The sequence below is a fragment of the Mesoplodon densirostris genome, chromosome 16, assembly GCF_025265405.1.
Source record: "Mesoplodon densirostris isolate mMesDen1 chromosome 16, mMesDen1 primary haplotype, whole genome shotgun sequence".
In the NCBI taxonomy this organism is placed as follows: domain Eukaryota; kingdom Metazoa; phylum Chordata; class Mammalia; order Artiodactyla; family Ziphiidae; genus Mesoplodon; species Mesoplodon densirostris.
The window spans coordinates 37,257,960-37,271,153 of NC_082676.1; the positions used below are offsets into that span (position 1 = coordinate 37,257,960).

The 13,194-nt window shown below is 44.1% G+C and overlaps 1 protein-coding gene across 6 annotated transcripts in view; it reads left to right on the plus strand.

The window, feature by feature from the left end:
• Positions 1 to 13,194, plus strand: part of STYXL1 (serine/threonine/tyrosine interacting like 1) — a 62,661-nt gene that overhangs the window by 41,893 nt on the left and 7,574 nt on the right. For all 6 annotated transcript variants that reach the window (XM_060079422.1, XM_060079420.1, XM_060079424.1 and 3 more), the window contains 4 exons: positions 753 to 898; positions 7,275 to 7,420; positions 7,902 to 7,999; positions 9,602 to 9,714. In XM_060079422.1, the coding sequence (XP_059935405.1) occupies positions 753 to 898; positions 7,275 to 7,420; positions 7,902 to 7,999; positions 9,602 to 9,714 (503 nt within the window). The remainder of the gene's footprint in view (positions 1 to 752; positions 899 to 7,274; positions 7,421 to 7,901; positions 8,000 to 9,601; positions 9,715 to 13,194) is intronic.

A 13,194-nucleotide genomic window follows, 5' to 3' on the forward strand; every position in this document is an offset into this window, starting at 1 on the left:
TGCACACAAAACCTTGCACATGGATGTTCATAGCAGCCTTATTCATAATAGCCACAAAATGGAAACATCCAAATATTCATCAATAGATGAATGGATAAACAAAAGGTGGAGAGCCACGCAGTGGAATATTATTCAGCTATGAAAAAGGATGGAGTGCTGACACTTGCTGCAACATAGATGAACTTTGAAAACGTTATGCTCAGTGAAAGAAACCAGACACAAAACGCCGCATATTGTATAATTCAATTTCTATGAAATGTCCAGAATAGGTCAATCCATAGAATTTAGATTAATGGTTGCCTAGAGCTGGATGTTTGGAGGGAAATGAGGAATGAAACCCTCTAACTGGTACATGGTTTCTTTTGGGGGTGATTAAAATGTTCTGAAATTGACTGCAGTGATGGTTACACAACTGTGAATATAATAAAAAACATTAATTTATATATTTTAAATAGCTGAATTGTATGGTATATAATATGTGATATTGTATATATACATACACATTACCCTCATGCTGAATCATCCTTCCTTGCGACCATATGAAAAAAAAATGAAATCTCGGAGTTTACAGAAAAAGATCAGCTTACTTGGTGGTGAATTGCTTTTTAAATTGTAATTGTAACATTCATCTCTATTTATATTTGCTTCAGCTTTCTAGACAATTGCTTTTCAGAATGGAGTGCCTATCCACTGGGCCTTTATGCAAATGGTGAGCACACAGGGACATTGATCTCTTTGGTCTCTACTCTTAGGAATTGTGCTTGGAGCTGCCGTTGAGTGTGGCAGAACCCTGACTCACCTCGCCCGCCACCCCATCCATATCCTGAGAGGAGGCTACGAGAGCTTCTCGGCCATGTACCACTTCTTCCGGACACAGAAGATCATCTGGATGCCGCAGGTAAGGCAGGGTGCTAAGCATAGGCAAGCTTGGATGGGAGCATGGCCTTCCCCTGGGGACCGAGGGGCAGGGAGCAGGGTTGGAGAAAGAGGAGAAGGAGACAGATGACATGGAAGAGATGGAAGAGATGTCAAAGATGGCTTGGGAATGAACCTGGGGCAGCCAGGAGGTCCAGTCCAGTCTGATGAATTTACAGTTGCCAGGTTCAGGCAAAATCCAGGGCGGTGTTTAATAGATGAGGTTGGTTCAGAGGGCAGGAATCCGGGGCAGGGTGTTCTGGATGGTGGGTCATGGTCAAAGTCACACGGGCAGGCAGGGCCACCATGATTCGAGGCTGCCTCACCATCCTTAGCCGTCTGGCCTCACAAACCCTGGCTGGGTCCAGAGGATACAGTAAAAATGGGGAGACGGGTTGTAATAAGGTGTGGCCAAGGGATGTACCAGATGTCTGGAGCCCAGAGGAGCACTTACTTCCTGGAGCCAAACCAGAAGGGAATGGGGTGAGGGTAAGGCAAGCACTGGGTGGCAATGATAGGCAGGCAGGGACTGGTCCCTGGGGGCATTTTATAGTATCTGGTTTCTTGAAGGGTCTGAATGTAATGGAATGTGAACCTGCAGAGGTTTCATTCTTTTCAGCAATTGCCTTCAGCTGTGCTCTCATTCTTGCCCTTTGCAGCATCACGGGCAGATTCCATACCTTCTGGCCGCTTTCGGTTATGGAAAATTTCATTCTAGTCATATTATAAAACAGCAGGGGAAATGTGCCTATGAACTGGAATTTGATGATAGTAAGGAATTATTGTTATATATTTCTTTAGGTTGTGATGACATTATTATGGCTATGTTTTTAAAAATATGAGTCCCTATCTTTTAGAGATACATAATGAAATATTTATAATTAAAATGATATGTCTGGAATTTCCTTCAAAATAATCTGGGGAGGGTTGGGAAGTCAGGGGTATAGATGAAACAAAATGGGCCATTAGTTGATAATGCTTGCAGAAGGGTGATAGATCCAAGGTTTGTTATATTATTCTCTCTACTTTCATGTGTTTTTGAAGTAATTTTTTGAAAAGGGCATAAAAACAGTCCAGTACAATCTAGGCTAGTTTAACATTCCAATCTCATCTCAAATCTCTTCTCTTCTCATCTTCCAGAGCTGGGCAGCCTTCCATTTGCTGGGGGCTGAGGGCTGGAAGTGGGGAGGGGTGTGAGATAGCTTTATGGACATCTCCTTACGTCCCCTCTTCTGGGTCTGGTCCCTTTGGTGCTGGGGGTCCAGTGTGGGCCCTGTCTTGGGTGACTAGCTGTTTGTCAGTGGTGGGGAAGTGCCTCCTCATTCTGCCCCAGCTGGGTTCTGTGTGCTGCTACTGGCCTTTGTTGCTGGTTTTCTTGGGGGTGTGTTCAGGGGGCCCCGTCTGTTACTGAGCATCCTTCAGAGACAGCCAGCTGAGAATTCCTGACAGGAGTACCCCCAATGCCCTTCCCTTCCCTTGGTAGCTCATGACCTCCCACCACGTCCATATTCTTTCAGCTGAATCCCAGAATGAGCCACAGGGGGGTGTGACAGTAGGGAAGGAGGCCCCTTCTTGCCTTGCTGGCTTGACTGCTCCAGTCAGCCTGTGTGAAAAGGTAGGGACCTGTGTCTGGGGTCATACCTGTTCCCAAATGCAGGGTATATATGTCAAGTTCTCCAAAGGCCTTCTTCTCCTTCTTCCACTGAGCTATGATGTTCAGCTCAACAGGGGTACAGCCAGCCTCCCCGTCCTGGCACTCCTCCTCGCTCCTGGATGAGCACCCTTATTGGCTTGGCAGTGATGGGAGGGAGTCTTTCTGATCTGCAGACGTCACATGCTGATACCTCACCTTCTTTGTTTTTCTTTTAAAGCTTTAGGAAGGTGGAATTGGCATAGGATGAACTGCACCTATTTAAAATGTACAGTTTGGTCAGTTTTGATGTGTATACACCTGAGACTTGTCCTTGCCCCCAGTCTTCTTAAGTAGATTGGGAAGAGGGGTAGGGTGGTGGCTGGTGGTTATCTAGCAGGGCCTGGATGGGTGAGTTCTACTCTGCTTGTTTGTGGCCCTCTTTAGAATGTACGTTCCAAGTATTTGCCACTCCCTACTTTGGGACCTTTGTTATTAATTCAGGGGCAAGAGTGAAAGCCCCACTCCCTTCCTGTTACGTGTTCTGACACAGTGTAAAGCAGGAGTGTCCCTACTGCTCCCCAAGGAACTCCTGCGAGAGGAGATGGAGGCACAGAATTTGGGCTCTGAGACTGCCCCTCTCCTTTAGACACAGTGAGTTCTAATTTCCCGTTTTATATGTGGCACCCCTTAAATAAGATTTCACTTTGAGCAAAGGGGTTCTGTGGCTAGGGCACGTGTGAAGACAACACTAGAGAGAGATGCTGGTGAGCCACTGAGTGGTTTTAAGTCCGGGGAGGGGCACCTGGTTAGATTGCCCTTTAGAAGGATCAACTCTGATCGCAGAGCAGAGCCCAGACCAATGCGGGCAGAGTGGGTCTGGGGAGACCTGCTAGGAGGCAGGGATGAAGAGGAGAGGACAGGTTCAAGAAATACTTAGGAAACGGCTTTGATTAGACATGGGGCGGGGGGCATGGGAGAGGGAGGAGTCTAGAATAATGCCACAGTTCAGGTGTGGGTGACAGGTGGCCAGTGGTGTGGCTCATTGAGAAGGGGACACAGGAGGAGGCAGTGGCAGTGTCGGGGGAAGGCAGTGGGCTCGGTTTGGGCATGTTAATTTGTGACACCAGTTTCTTTTACATTTGTCGATGTGGTTGTCAAAATCGTGTCCTCTAGAATTAACAGCAAAGCATGTTTTATCCGTCCCACACCCTCTCCCCCACAGCCGTTACAACCACAGGAAAGGAAGCTGGTTCGAAAGCATCAGGAAGAGTTGACAGATTTGTGGTGGGTATTGTGTGAGATTTTCCGAATGAAACCACGAGGATTTCATTTGGCCCCCCGGCAAGCTGAGCATCCTGGGTGGGGTCACCCTGAACCCTGGGCAGTGCTTTGGGTCACATCTGCAAGTAGTGGGCCTGCTTGCATGTAGAAGGGCCGTGTGTCTCACAGACTTGAGGTTTGGCTCAGTGTGGTGTCTGCTCATTGATAAAGGCTTTTGAGGCTAACAGTTTGGGAGGAATGTGGGCTTGTGGTAGGTTCATGGTGAGGGGAGATGTGCTGAAGCCAGAAGGCTCTGAAAGGCTCAAGTGGACAGCAAAATAGCTTGAGGTACTTTAGGTGTTGGTTCTGAGTCAGACTTGGAGCCAGAGGCATTTTGGAGCTGGTTTGACCTTTGAAATTATATAGGTTAGTATTTCCCATGGAAAACTGATGGGAACAAAGGGGTCTCTAAACAGATCATATTAGAAACATCAGTTCATACAATGTTAGTGGATTTCTTTTTTTTTTCTTTTGGGGTTATGCCTAGGTTTTATTTTACTAAATGTAACAGGTAAGTTTTCAATCCATGACAACAACAAATATGTAGCCACTGTTTTATTACAGACATATGAACTGTAATAGGTAACCCAAGAAACCGTTAGGGGAATTTTCATTAGTTCTCAGTTTCCTGGAGGCATGCTTTGAGAACAGTCTTAGACTGGCATGCTTTTCTGGCTGTTTTCCAACTTGTTTATAAGATTAGTCTTATTATTTGATGATAATTGTTTCTAGACACCTGATTGGTGCTCTAATAATCTTTCCTTGGAAACGATCAAATTTTGTAATTTTCCCTCTGGCTTTGATATATAATTGACATATAACATCGTGTAAATTTAAGGTTTACAACAAGATGACTTGATACACATATATGCAGAATGATTACCATAAGATTAACACATCCGTCACCTCACATAATTACCATTTTTTGTGTGTGTGTGAGATGAGAACATTTAAGATGTACTTTCTTAGCAACTTTCAAGTACATAATACTGTATTTTTTTTCATTAATTTATTTATTTAGTTTTGCTGTGTTGGGTCTTCGTTTCTGTGCGAGGGCTTTCTCTAGTTGTGGCAAGCGGGGGCCACTCTTCATCGCGGTGCGCGGGCCTCTCACTGTCGCGGCCTCTCTTGTTGCGGAGCACAGGCTCCAGACGCGCAGGCTCAGTCGTTGTGGCTCACGGGCCCAGTTGCTCCGCGGCATGTGGGATCCTCCCAGACCAGGGCTCGAACCCGTGTCCCCTGCATTAGCAGGCAGATTCTCAACCACTGCACTACCAGGGAAGCCCTGCATTTTTTTTTAATAAATAAATAAATTTATTTATTTGTGGCTGTGTTGGGTTTTCGTTGCTGTGCGTGGGCTTTCTCTAGTTGAGGCAAGCGGGGGCTACTCTTTGTTGTGGTGCGTGGGCTTCTCATCGCAGTGGCTTCTCATGTTGCAGAGCATGGGCTCTAGGCGTGCGGGCTTCCACAGTTGTGGTTTGCGGGCTCTAGAGCGCAGGCTCAGCAGTTGTGGTGCAAGGGCTTAGTTGCTCCGCAGCGTGTGGGATCTTCCTGGACCAGGGCTCGAACCTGTGTCCCTGGCGTTGGCAGACGGATTCTTAACCACTACGCCACCAGGGAAGCTCTGCATTGTTAACTGTAGTCACCATGCTGTACGTTAGATCCCCAGAACTTATTTGCCTTATATCTGGAAGTTTATAACCGTGACCAACATCTCCCCATTTCCCTCACCCCCACAGCCCTTGACAGCCATCACTCTACTCTTTGTTTCCATGAGTTTTGCTTTTTTATTTTTATTTTATTTTATTATTTTATTATTATTATTATTATTTTTGGCCACTCCGTGTGGCATGTGGAATCTTAGTTCCCTGACCAGGGATAGAACCTGTGCCCCTGAATTGAGAGTGTGGAGTCTTAACCACTGGACTGTCAGGGAAGTCCCGACTTTCACTTTTTTAGATTCTACATATGAGTGAGATCATGCAGTATTTGTTTTTTTCTGACTTATTCTCTTAGCACAATGGCCTCAAGGTCCATTCATGTTGTCACAAATGACAGGATTTCCTTCTTCTTTATGGCTGAACCATATTCCATTGTATATATATGCTATATTTTCTTTATCCATTCACCATTGATGGCCGCTTAGGTCATTTCTATGTCTTTTTGAATAATGCTCAAATGATCCTGGGGCGGGGGGGCACGTGCAGATATGTCTTCAAGATGGTGATTTCATTTCCTTCAGATATATACCAAAAGTTGGATTGCTGGATCAAAGGGTAGTTTTGTTTTTAAAAAAGCTTTATTTATTATTAATTAATTTACTTATTTATTTTTGTCTGTGTCGGGTCTTAGTTGCGGCACGTGGGATCTTTGTTGAGGCATGAGGGGTCTTTTCGTTGGGGCGTGGGCTGTTCGTTGCAGCACGCGGGCTTCTCTCTAGTTGTGGCGTGCAGGCTCCAGGGCTTGTGGGCTCTGTAGTTGTGGTGTGCGTGTTCCAGAGCGCATAAGCTCTGTAGTTTGTGGCACACAGGCTCTCTTGTTGAGGTGCGTGAGCTCAGTAGTTGTGGTGCTTGGGCTTAGTTGCTCCACAGCACGTGGGATCTTAGTTCCCTGACCAGGGATCGAACCCGTGTCCCCTGCATTGGAAGGTGGCTTCTTTACCACTGGACCACCAGGGAAGTCCCTGTTTTTAATTTAATTTTTATTTTATATTGGGATATAGCTGATTTACAATGCTGTGTTAGTCTCAGGTGCACAACAAAGTGGTTCAGATATTCATATACATATATCCATTCTTTTTCAGATTCTTTTCCCATATAGGTTATTACAGAATACTGAGCAGAGTTCTCTGTGCTATTCAGTAGGTCCTTGTTGATTATCTATTTTATATATAGTAGTGTGTATATGTTAATCCCAACCTCCTAATTTATCCTTCCCCCTCTACCTTTCCCTTTTGGTAACCAGAAGTCTGTTTTCTATGTCTGTGAGTCTGTTTCCGTTTTGTAAATAAGTTCATTTGTATCACCTTTTTAGATTCCACATATAAGTGATAGCATATGATATTTGTCTTTCTCTGTCTGACTTACTTCACTTAGTATGATAATCTCTATGTCCATCCATGTTGCTTCAAAGGGCATTATTTCATTCTTTTTTATGGCTGAGTAATATTCCATGTGTTATATGTACCACGTCTTCTTTATCCGTTCCTCTGTCGATGGACATTTAGGTTGCTTCCATGTTTTGGCTATTATAAATAGTGCCACAATGAACAATGGGTTAGTCTCATTCACTGTCCCAGTTTGTCTTTCTAAGCTTGTTTGCTGAGCCACATTTCAAGAGATGAAACAAAAACAACTTCTTCTCTGGGGATTATTATCATAGCAGCCTTTCTCCTTCTCCACCTCAGGAACTGGATGCTTTCCAACCGTACCCTGTTGAGATAATGCCAGGCAGGATCTACCTGGGAAATTTCAGGCAAGCCTGCGACCCTAAAATTCAGAAGGATTTGAAAATCAAAGCACATGTCAATGTCTCCATGGAGACAGGGCCGTTGTAAGTAGAAAAACCATTGTTTTTTTGTTTTTTTTTATATTAGTATAATTTATTTATATAAGATTCCTAGTGGCATGCATTGACAGAATTGAAAGGGCTTTTAGAAATCAGCATACACTGGAGTAGGGTCTGCATTTATTTTCATCAGCAGATTCATTACATATTCCTTTCCACCCTCACTATCTTCACTGTATTCTAAGAAAGCATCAGGTTTGTTTAATAATAACAATGTCACATTTTTGGGGCACTACCATGTGCCAAGCAGATTGCTGAATGCTTTACATAGATTAATTGACTTAATCTACACAACACCCCTATGAGGTAGGTGCTGTTTTTTTTGAGAGGGGTTCATTTATTTGCCCACATCTCCCTGATGCTAGTTCAGCCTCCTACCCCTATGATCCCATTGCTGTGGGTGAAAGATGCCACAGTAGGGCTCTGTGTGAGTTTGCCTGATTACCTGTGCTGTTCTTCCGTTTAGTTTTGTAGGTGACGCCGACAAGCTTCTGCACATCCAGATAGAAGATTCCCTGGAAGCCAACATTACACCCTTTTTACGCCACCTCTGTCACTTCATTGGTAAGGAGCATTCTTTAACCAGGCAGCGACTGGTCTGTGCCCAGGGAGCAGAGGGGCTGTGGTACCTCATCCACATGCCTATTGCTGACTGCCACTCCCAGCACTCAGGAGAAAAAGGGCAGGGCCCAGCACATGCCCAGCCAGGTGTGGCCAAGCCCCGGGACAAGCCTGCCTCCAGGGGGGTCCTTGGCAATATGGGCAGCCACGCGTTTACCTTGGGAGCAGTGGGGCCAAATGAGAGCCCCAGACTGTGGATTGAGTGCCCTGTGTTCTGGCCCTGGCTGGATCGCTATGCCCTTTCACGCCTGGCCAAGCTCCAGTCTCGGCATCACTGTGCCTGTTGTGAAATGAGGGTGCTGGCCCATCCTGGGTGCATATGTTCATGAAGCCCTGCTCCGGGCTAGGCTCTGGTGACCTGCAGGTGAATCTCACTTGTCCCGGCCCTCCTATCTGGTCAGTGTGGTGGGGTAAAAGGAAGACTCCAGAGCCCTTCCATCTCTGAATTTCATGGTCCCCAGTGTGTGGGCCCAGTGCCCCTTCTGTTCTCCTACCACACACAGCAGTGCCCACCAGCCGCTTGCCTCACTGAGAGTGGAGTTTTCAGTCATCCTAAGGAGAGCAAGATCCCTGGAGGGAGCAAGGTTGTGTCCGGTTAGAAGCCCACCCCAGGACGGCCTGCTCAGCACCAACACAGCCCCCAGCCTGAGAATGACATTTTGGCCCAGACATCCTTTATTTTTCTGGGAGGTTGTAACTATCACTTGCCTAGGAGCTAAGACTGAGACTTGCCCTGCATCCCATCATGGGGTGGCAGAGCCCTGTGGCCCAAAGAAGCCCCCTCTCCAGCCCCATCTCACTGGGTGGCTCTGAGCCAACCCTTAACTTCTCTGTCCCTCAGTTTCCTTATCCATACAATGAGGCAGTTGGCCTTAATCATCTGAGTCATCCTCCAGCTCTGACAGTCTGTGATTTTGCACTTGGTATATTTATCTTCAGTTCTTGGGGGTTACCAACCAGCCTAAGATGCCAGCTTAGATTTCCTTCCCACCCCTCACTGGGTGAGATTGACAGCCCCAGGGGCGTTATTGAGTGTGGTTAGCTGACAATTGTGTGCCAGGCACTGGGCTAAGCACAGTGCAAAATCTTATCAGGTAGGTAATGTACTGTTATCACATTTTGCAGATGAGGAAACTGTGGGTTAGAGTGCCCAAGCCCAACAGCCAGTACTTACTGGTTGTGATTCACATCCAGGCTACACTGCCTCTGTCAGCACCCAAGTGCCCTTGGGGTATAGTCTTTTTATCCCCACCTGGGGAGGTCAACTGGTAGCAGACCTTCCTGGGATGGAAGCCTGCATAGCCCAGAAAAGGCCTTTGCATGATAATGGTGAATGCCCAGGCGTGATTCTCTTGAACTGCCAGCTAGGTCTGAGGATCCCCATTTGCCAGGCAATGAAACAGTATCCTAGAGATGTCATGTGACTTGCCTAGACCGTGGTGTGCTGGTTCTGAACCTACTCTTGGACCCACTGAGGCCAGTCATCTTACAGACCCACAAGGAAGGGGGCCACGCACAACCTCATACCTTTCCTTCCATTTGCAGAAGTTCACCTGGAGCTTGGCTCTGTCATCCTGGTCTTTTCCACCATGGGCATCAGTCGCAGCTGTGCAGCCATCTTGGCCTACCTTATGCACCAAAATGTGCAGACCCTGAAGGTATGTATTCCCTGGTCCAGGAGGTGGGGTCAGAGCTGCACCTCAGAGGAATGGGTCTCCAGCACCGACTTGGGGCCTTAATTGGGGGTGGAGGGTTTGGGAGGGAAGGGTCAGGGAGGGGAACCCCAAGTCCAGGGCTTTACCCAGCATACCACATCCAAGGGAAGGAACCCGAGATCTGGGTTAGAGACCTGAGGCTGGGCACACAGGGCAGGCCCAGGGACTCAGGCTGGGCAAGACTGTGGCCAGCAGCACCATCTGTGTGTCCCCCAGTGCTGTCAGTCTGTGTACCAGTGTTTGTTCAGGGCTCTCCAAGGGAGGTGCATTTTGGCTGTTGCCATGTACCTGTTGGCCATCTGTATGTCTTCTTTGGAAAAATGTCTATTCAGAATCTTGGCCCTTTTAAAAATCAGATTTTTTTGTTTTTTTTGCTATTGAGTTGTATGAGTTCTTTATATATTTTGGGTATTAACCCATTATCAGTTACATGATTTGCAGATATTTTCTCCCATTTCTTAGATTGCCTTTTCATTTTGTTGATGGTTTCCTTTGCTGTGCAGAAGCCTTTTAGTTTCATGTAGTCCCACTTGTTTATTTTTGCTTTTGTTTCCTTTGCTTTTGGCGTCAAATCCAAAAAGTTAACACCAGATTGATGTCAAGGAGTTTACCACCTATGTTTTCTTTTAGTAGTTTTATGATTTCAGGTCTTCCATTTGAGGCTTTAATCCATTTTGAGTTGATTTTTGTGTATGGTGTAAGATAGTGGTCCAGTTTCTTTTGTTTTTTGGCCACACTGTGCGGCTTGCGGGATCTTAGTTCCCCAACCAGGGATTGAACCTGAGGCCCTGGCAGTGGAAGCACAGAGTCCTAACCACTGCACCGCCAGGGAATTCCCACCAGTTTCATTCTTTTGCATGTGACTGTCCAGTTTTCCCAGCACTACTTATTGAAGAGACCATTCTTTTGTCATTGCATACTATTAGCTACTTTGTCCTAAATTAATTGACCATATATGTATGGGCTTATTTCTGGGATCTCTATTCTATTCCATTGATCTATGTGTATATATTTTATGCCAATACCATACTGCTTTGATTACTATAGCTTTGTAATATAGTTTGAAATCAGGAAGCATGATGCCTCTAGCTTTGTTCTTCTTCCTCAAGTTTGCTTTGGCTATTTGGGGTCTTGTTGTTCCATACAAGTTTTAGGATTGTTTATTCTATTTCTCTGAAAGATACCATTGGGATTTTGATAGGGATTGTGTTCAATCTGTAGATTGCTTTAGGTAGTATGGACATTCTAACAATATTCCTCCAATCCATGAGCATGGAGTATCTTTCTATTTATTTGTGTCTTCTTTAATTTCTTTCATCAATGTCATAGTTTTCAGTGTACAAGTCTTTCACCTCCTTGGTTAAATTTATTCCTAGGTATTTTACTCTTTTTGATGCAATTGGGATTATTTTCTTAATTTCTATTTCTGATGGTTTGTTATCAGTGTATAGAAACACAGCTGATTTTTGTATATTGATTTTGTATCCTGTAACTTTACTGAATTTGTTTATTCTAACAGTTTTTTTGTGAAGTCTTTAGGGTTTTCTATATATATGTTGTATGTAAAGAGAGACAGTTTTACTTCTTCCTTTCTGATTTGGATATCTTTTTCTTACTCTGTCTAGGACTTGAAATACTATGTTGAATAAATGTGGTGAGAGTAGGCATCCTTGTCTTGTTCCTGATCTTAGAGGAAAAGCTTCCAACTTTTCACTGTTGAGTATGATGTTAGCTGTCAGCTTGTCATATATGGCCTTTATTATGTTGAGGTACATTCCCTCTGTACACACTTAGTTGAGAATTTTTATCATAAATCGATGTTGAATATTGTCATATGCTTTTTCTGCATCTCTTGAGATGATCATATGATTTTTATCTTTCATTTTGTTAATTTGATATATGACATTGGTTGTTTTGCAGATGTTGAACCATCCATACATCCCTGGAACAAATCCCACTTGACCATGGTGTGTGATCCTTTTAATGTATTGTTGAATTCAGTTTGCTAAAATTTTGTTGAGGATTGTGTATTTATGTTCATCAGTGATATTGGCCTGTAATTTTCTTTTCTTGTGGTGTCCTTGTCTGGTTTTGGTGTCAGGGTAATGCTGGCCTCATAGAATGAATTTGGGAGTGTTCCCTCCTCTTCTGTTTTTTGGAAGAGTTTGAGAAGGATTAGTATTAATTCTTGTTCAAATGTTTGGTAGAATTTGCCAGTGAAGCCATCTGGTCCTGGACTTTTGTTTTTTGGGAGGTTTTTGATTACTGATTCCATCTCTTTGCTAGTAACTGGTCTGTTCAGATTTTCTTATTTCTTCATGGCTAAGTCCTGGTAAGTTGTGCATTTCTAGGAATTTATCCATTTCTTCTAGGTTGTCTGATTTCTTACTATCTTTTGTATTTCTATGGTATCAGTTTAATGTCTCCTTTTTCATTTCTGGTATTATTTATTTGAGTCCTCTGTCTTTTTTTTCTTGGTGAATCTAGCTAAAGCTTTGTCTATTTTGTTTTACTTTTCAAAAAACTAGCTCGTAGTTTCATTGATCTTTTCTATTGTCTTTTAAGTCTCTATTCATTTATTTCCCCACTGATCTTTGTTATTTCCTTCCTTCTGTTCACTTTAGGCTTAGTTTGTTCTTTTTCTAGTTCCTTGAGGTGTAAGGTTAGGTAATTTATTTGAGATCTTTCTTTTTTTTTTTATTTTACAAATTTAATCAGTTATACATATACATATGTTCCCATATCCCCTCCCTTTTGCATCTCCCTCCCACCATCCCTATCCCACCCCTCCAGGCGGTCACAAAGAACCGAGCTGATCTCCCTGTGCTATGCGGCTGCTTCCCACTAGCTATCTACCTTACGTTTGGTAGTGTATATATGTCCATGCCACTCTTTCACTTTGTCACAGCTTACCCTTCCCCCTCCCCATATCCTCAAGTCCATGCTCTAGTAGGTCTGTGTCTTTATTCCTGTCTTACCCCTATGTTCTTGATGACATTTTTTTCTTATTTTTAATGTAGGCACTTATTGCTATGAACTTCCCTTTTAGAACTGCTTTTGTTGCATCTCATAAGTTTTGGTATGTTATATTTCCATTTAATCTGTCTCAAGGTATTTTTTGAGTTCTTGTTTGAATTCTTCTTCGACCCATTGGTTGTTAAGTCGCATGTTCTTTACTTTTCACATACTTGTGAATTTTTCAGTTTTCTTCTTGTAATTGATTTCTAATTTCATACCATTGTCATTAGAAGAGATGCTTGATATGATTTAAAAAAATTTCTTTTGACATTTTAATTAATTAATTAATGGCTGCACTGGGTCTTTGTTGCTGTGCGTGGGCTTTCTCTAGTTATGGCAAGCAGGGGCTACTCTTCATCATGGTGCGCAGGCTTCTCATTGTGGTGGCTTCTCTTGTTGCGGAGC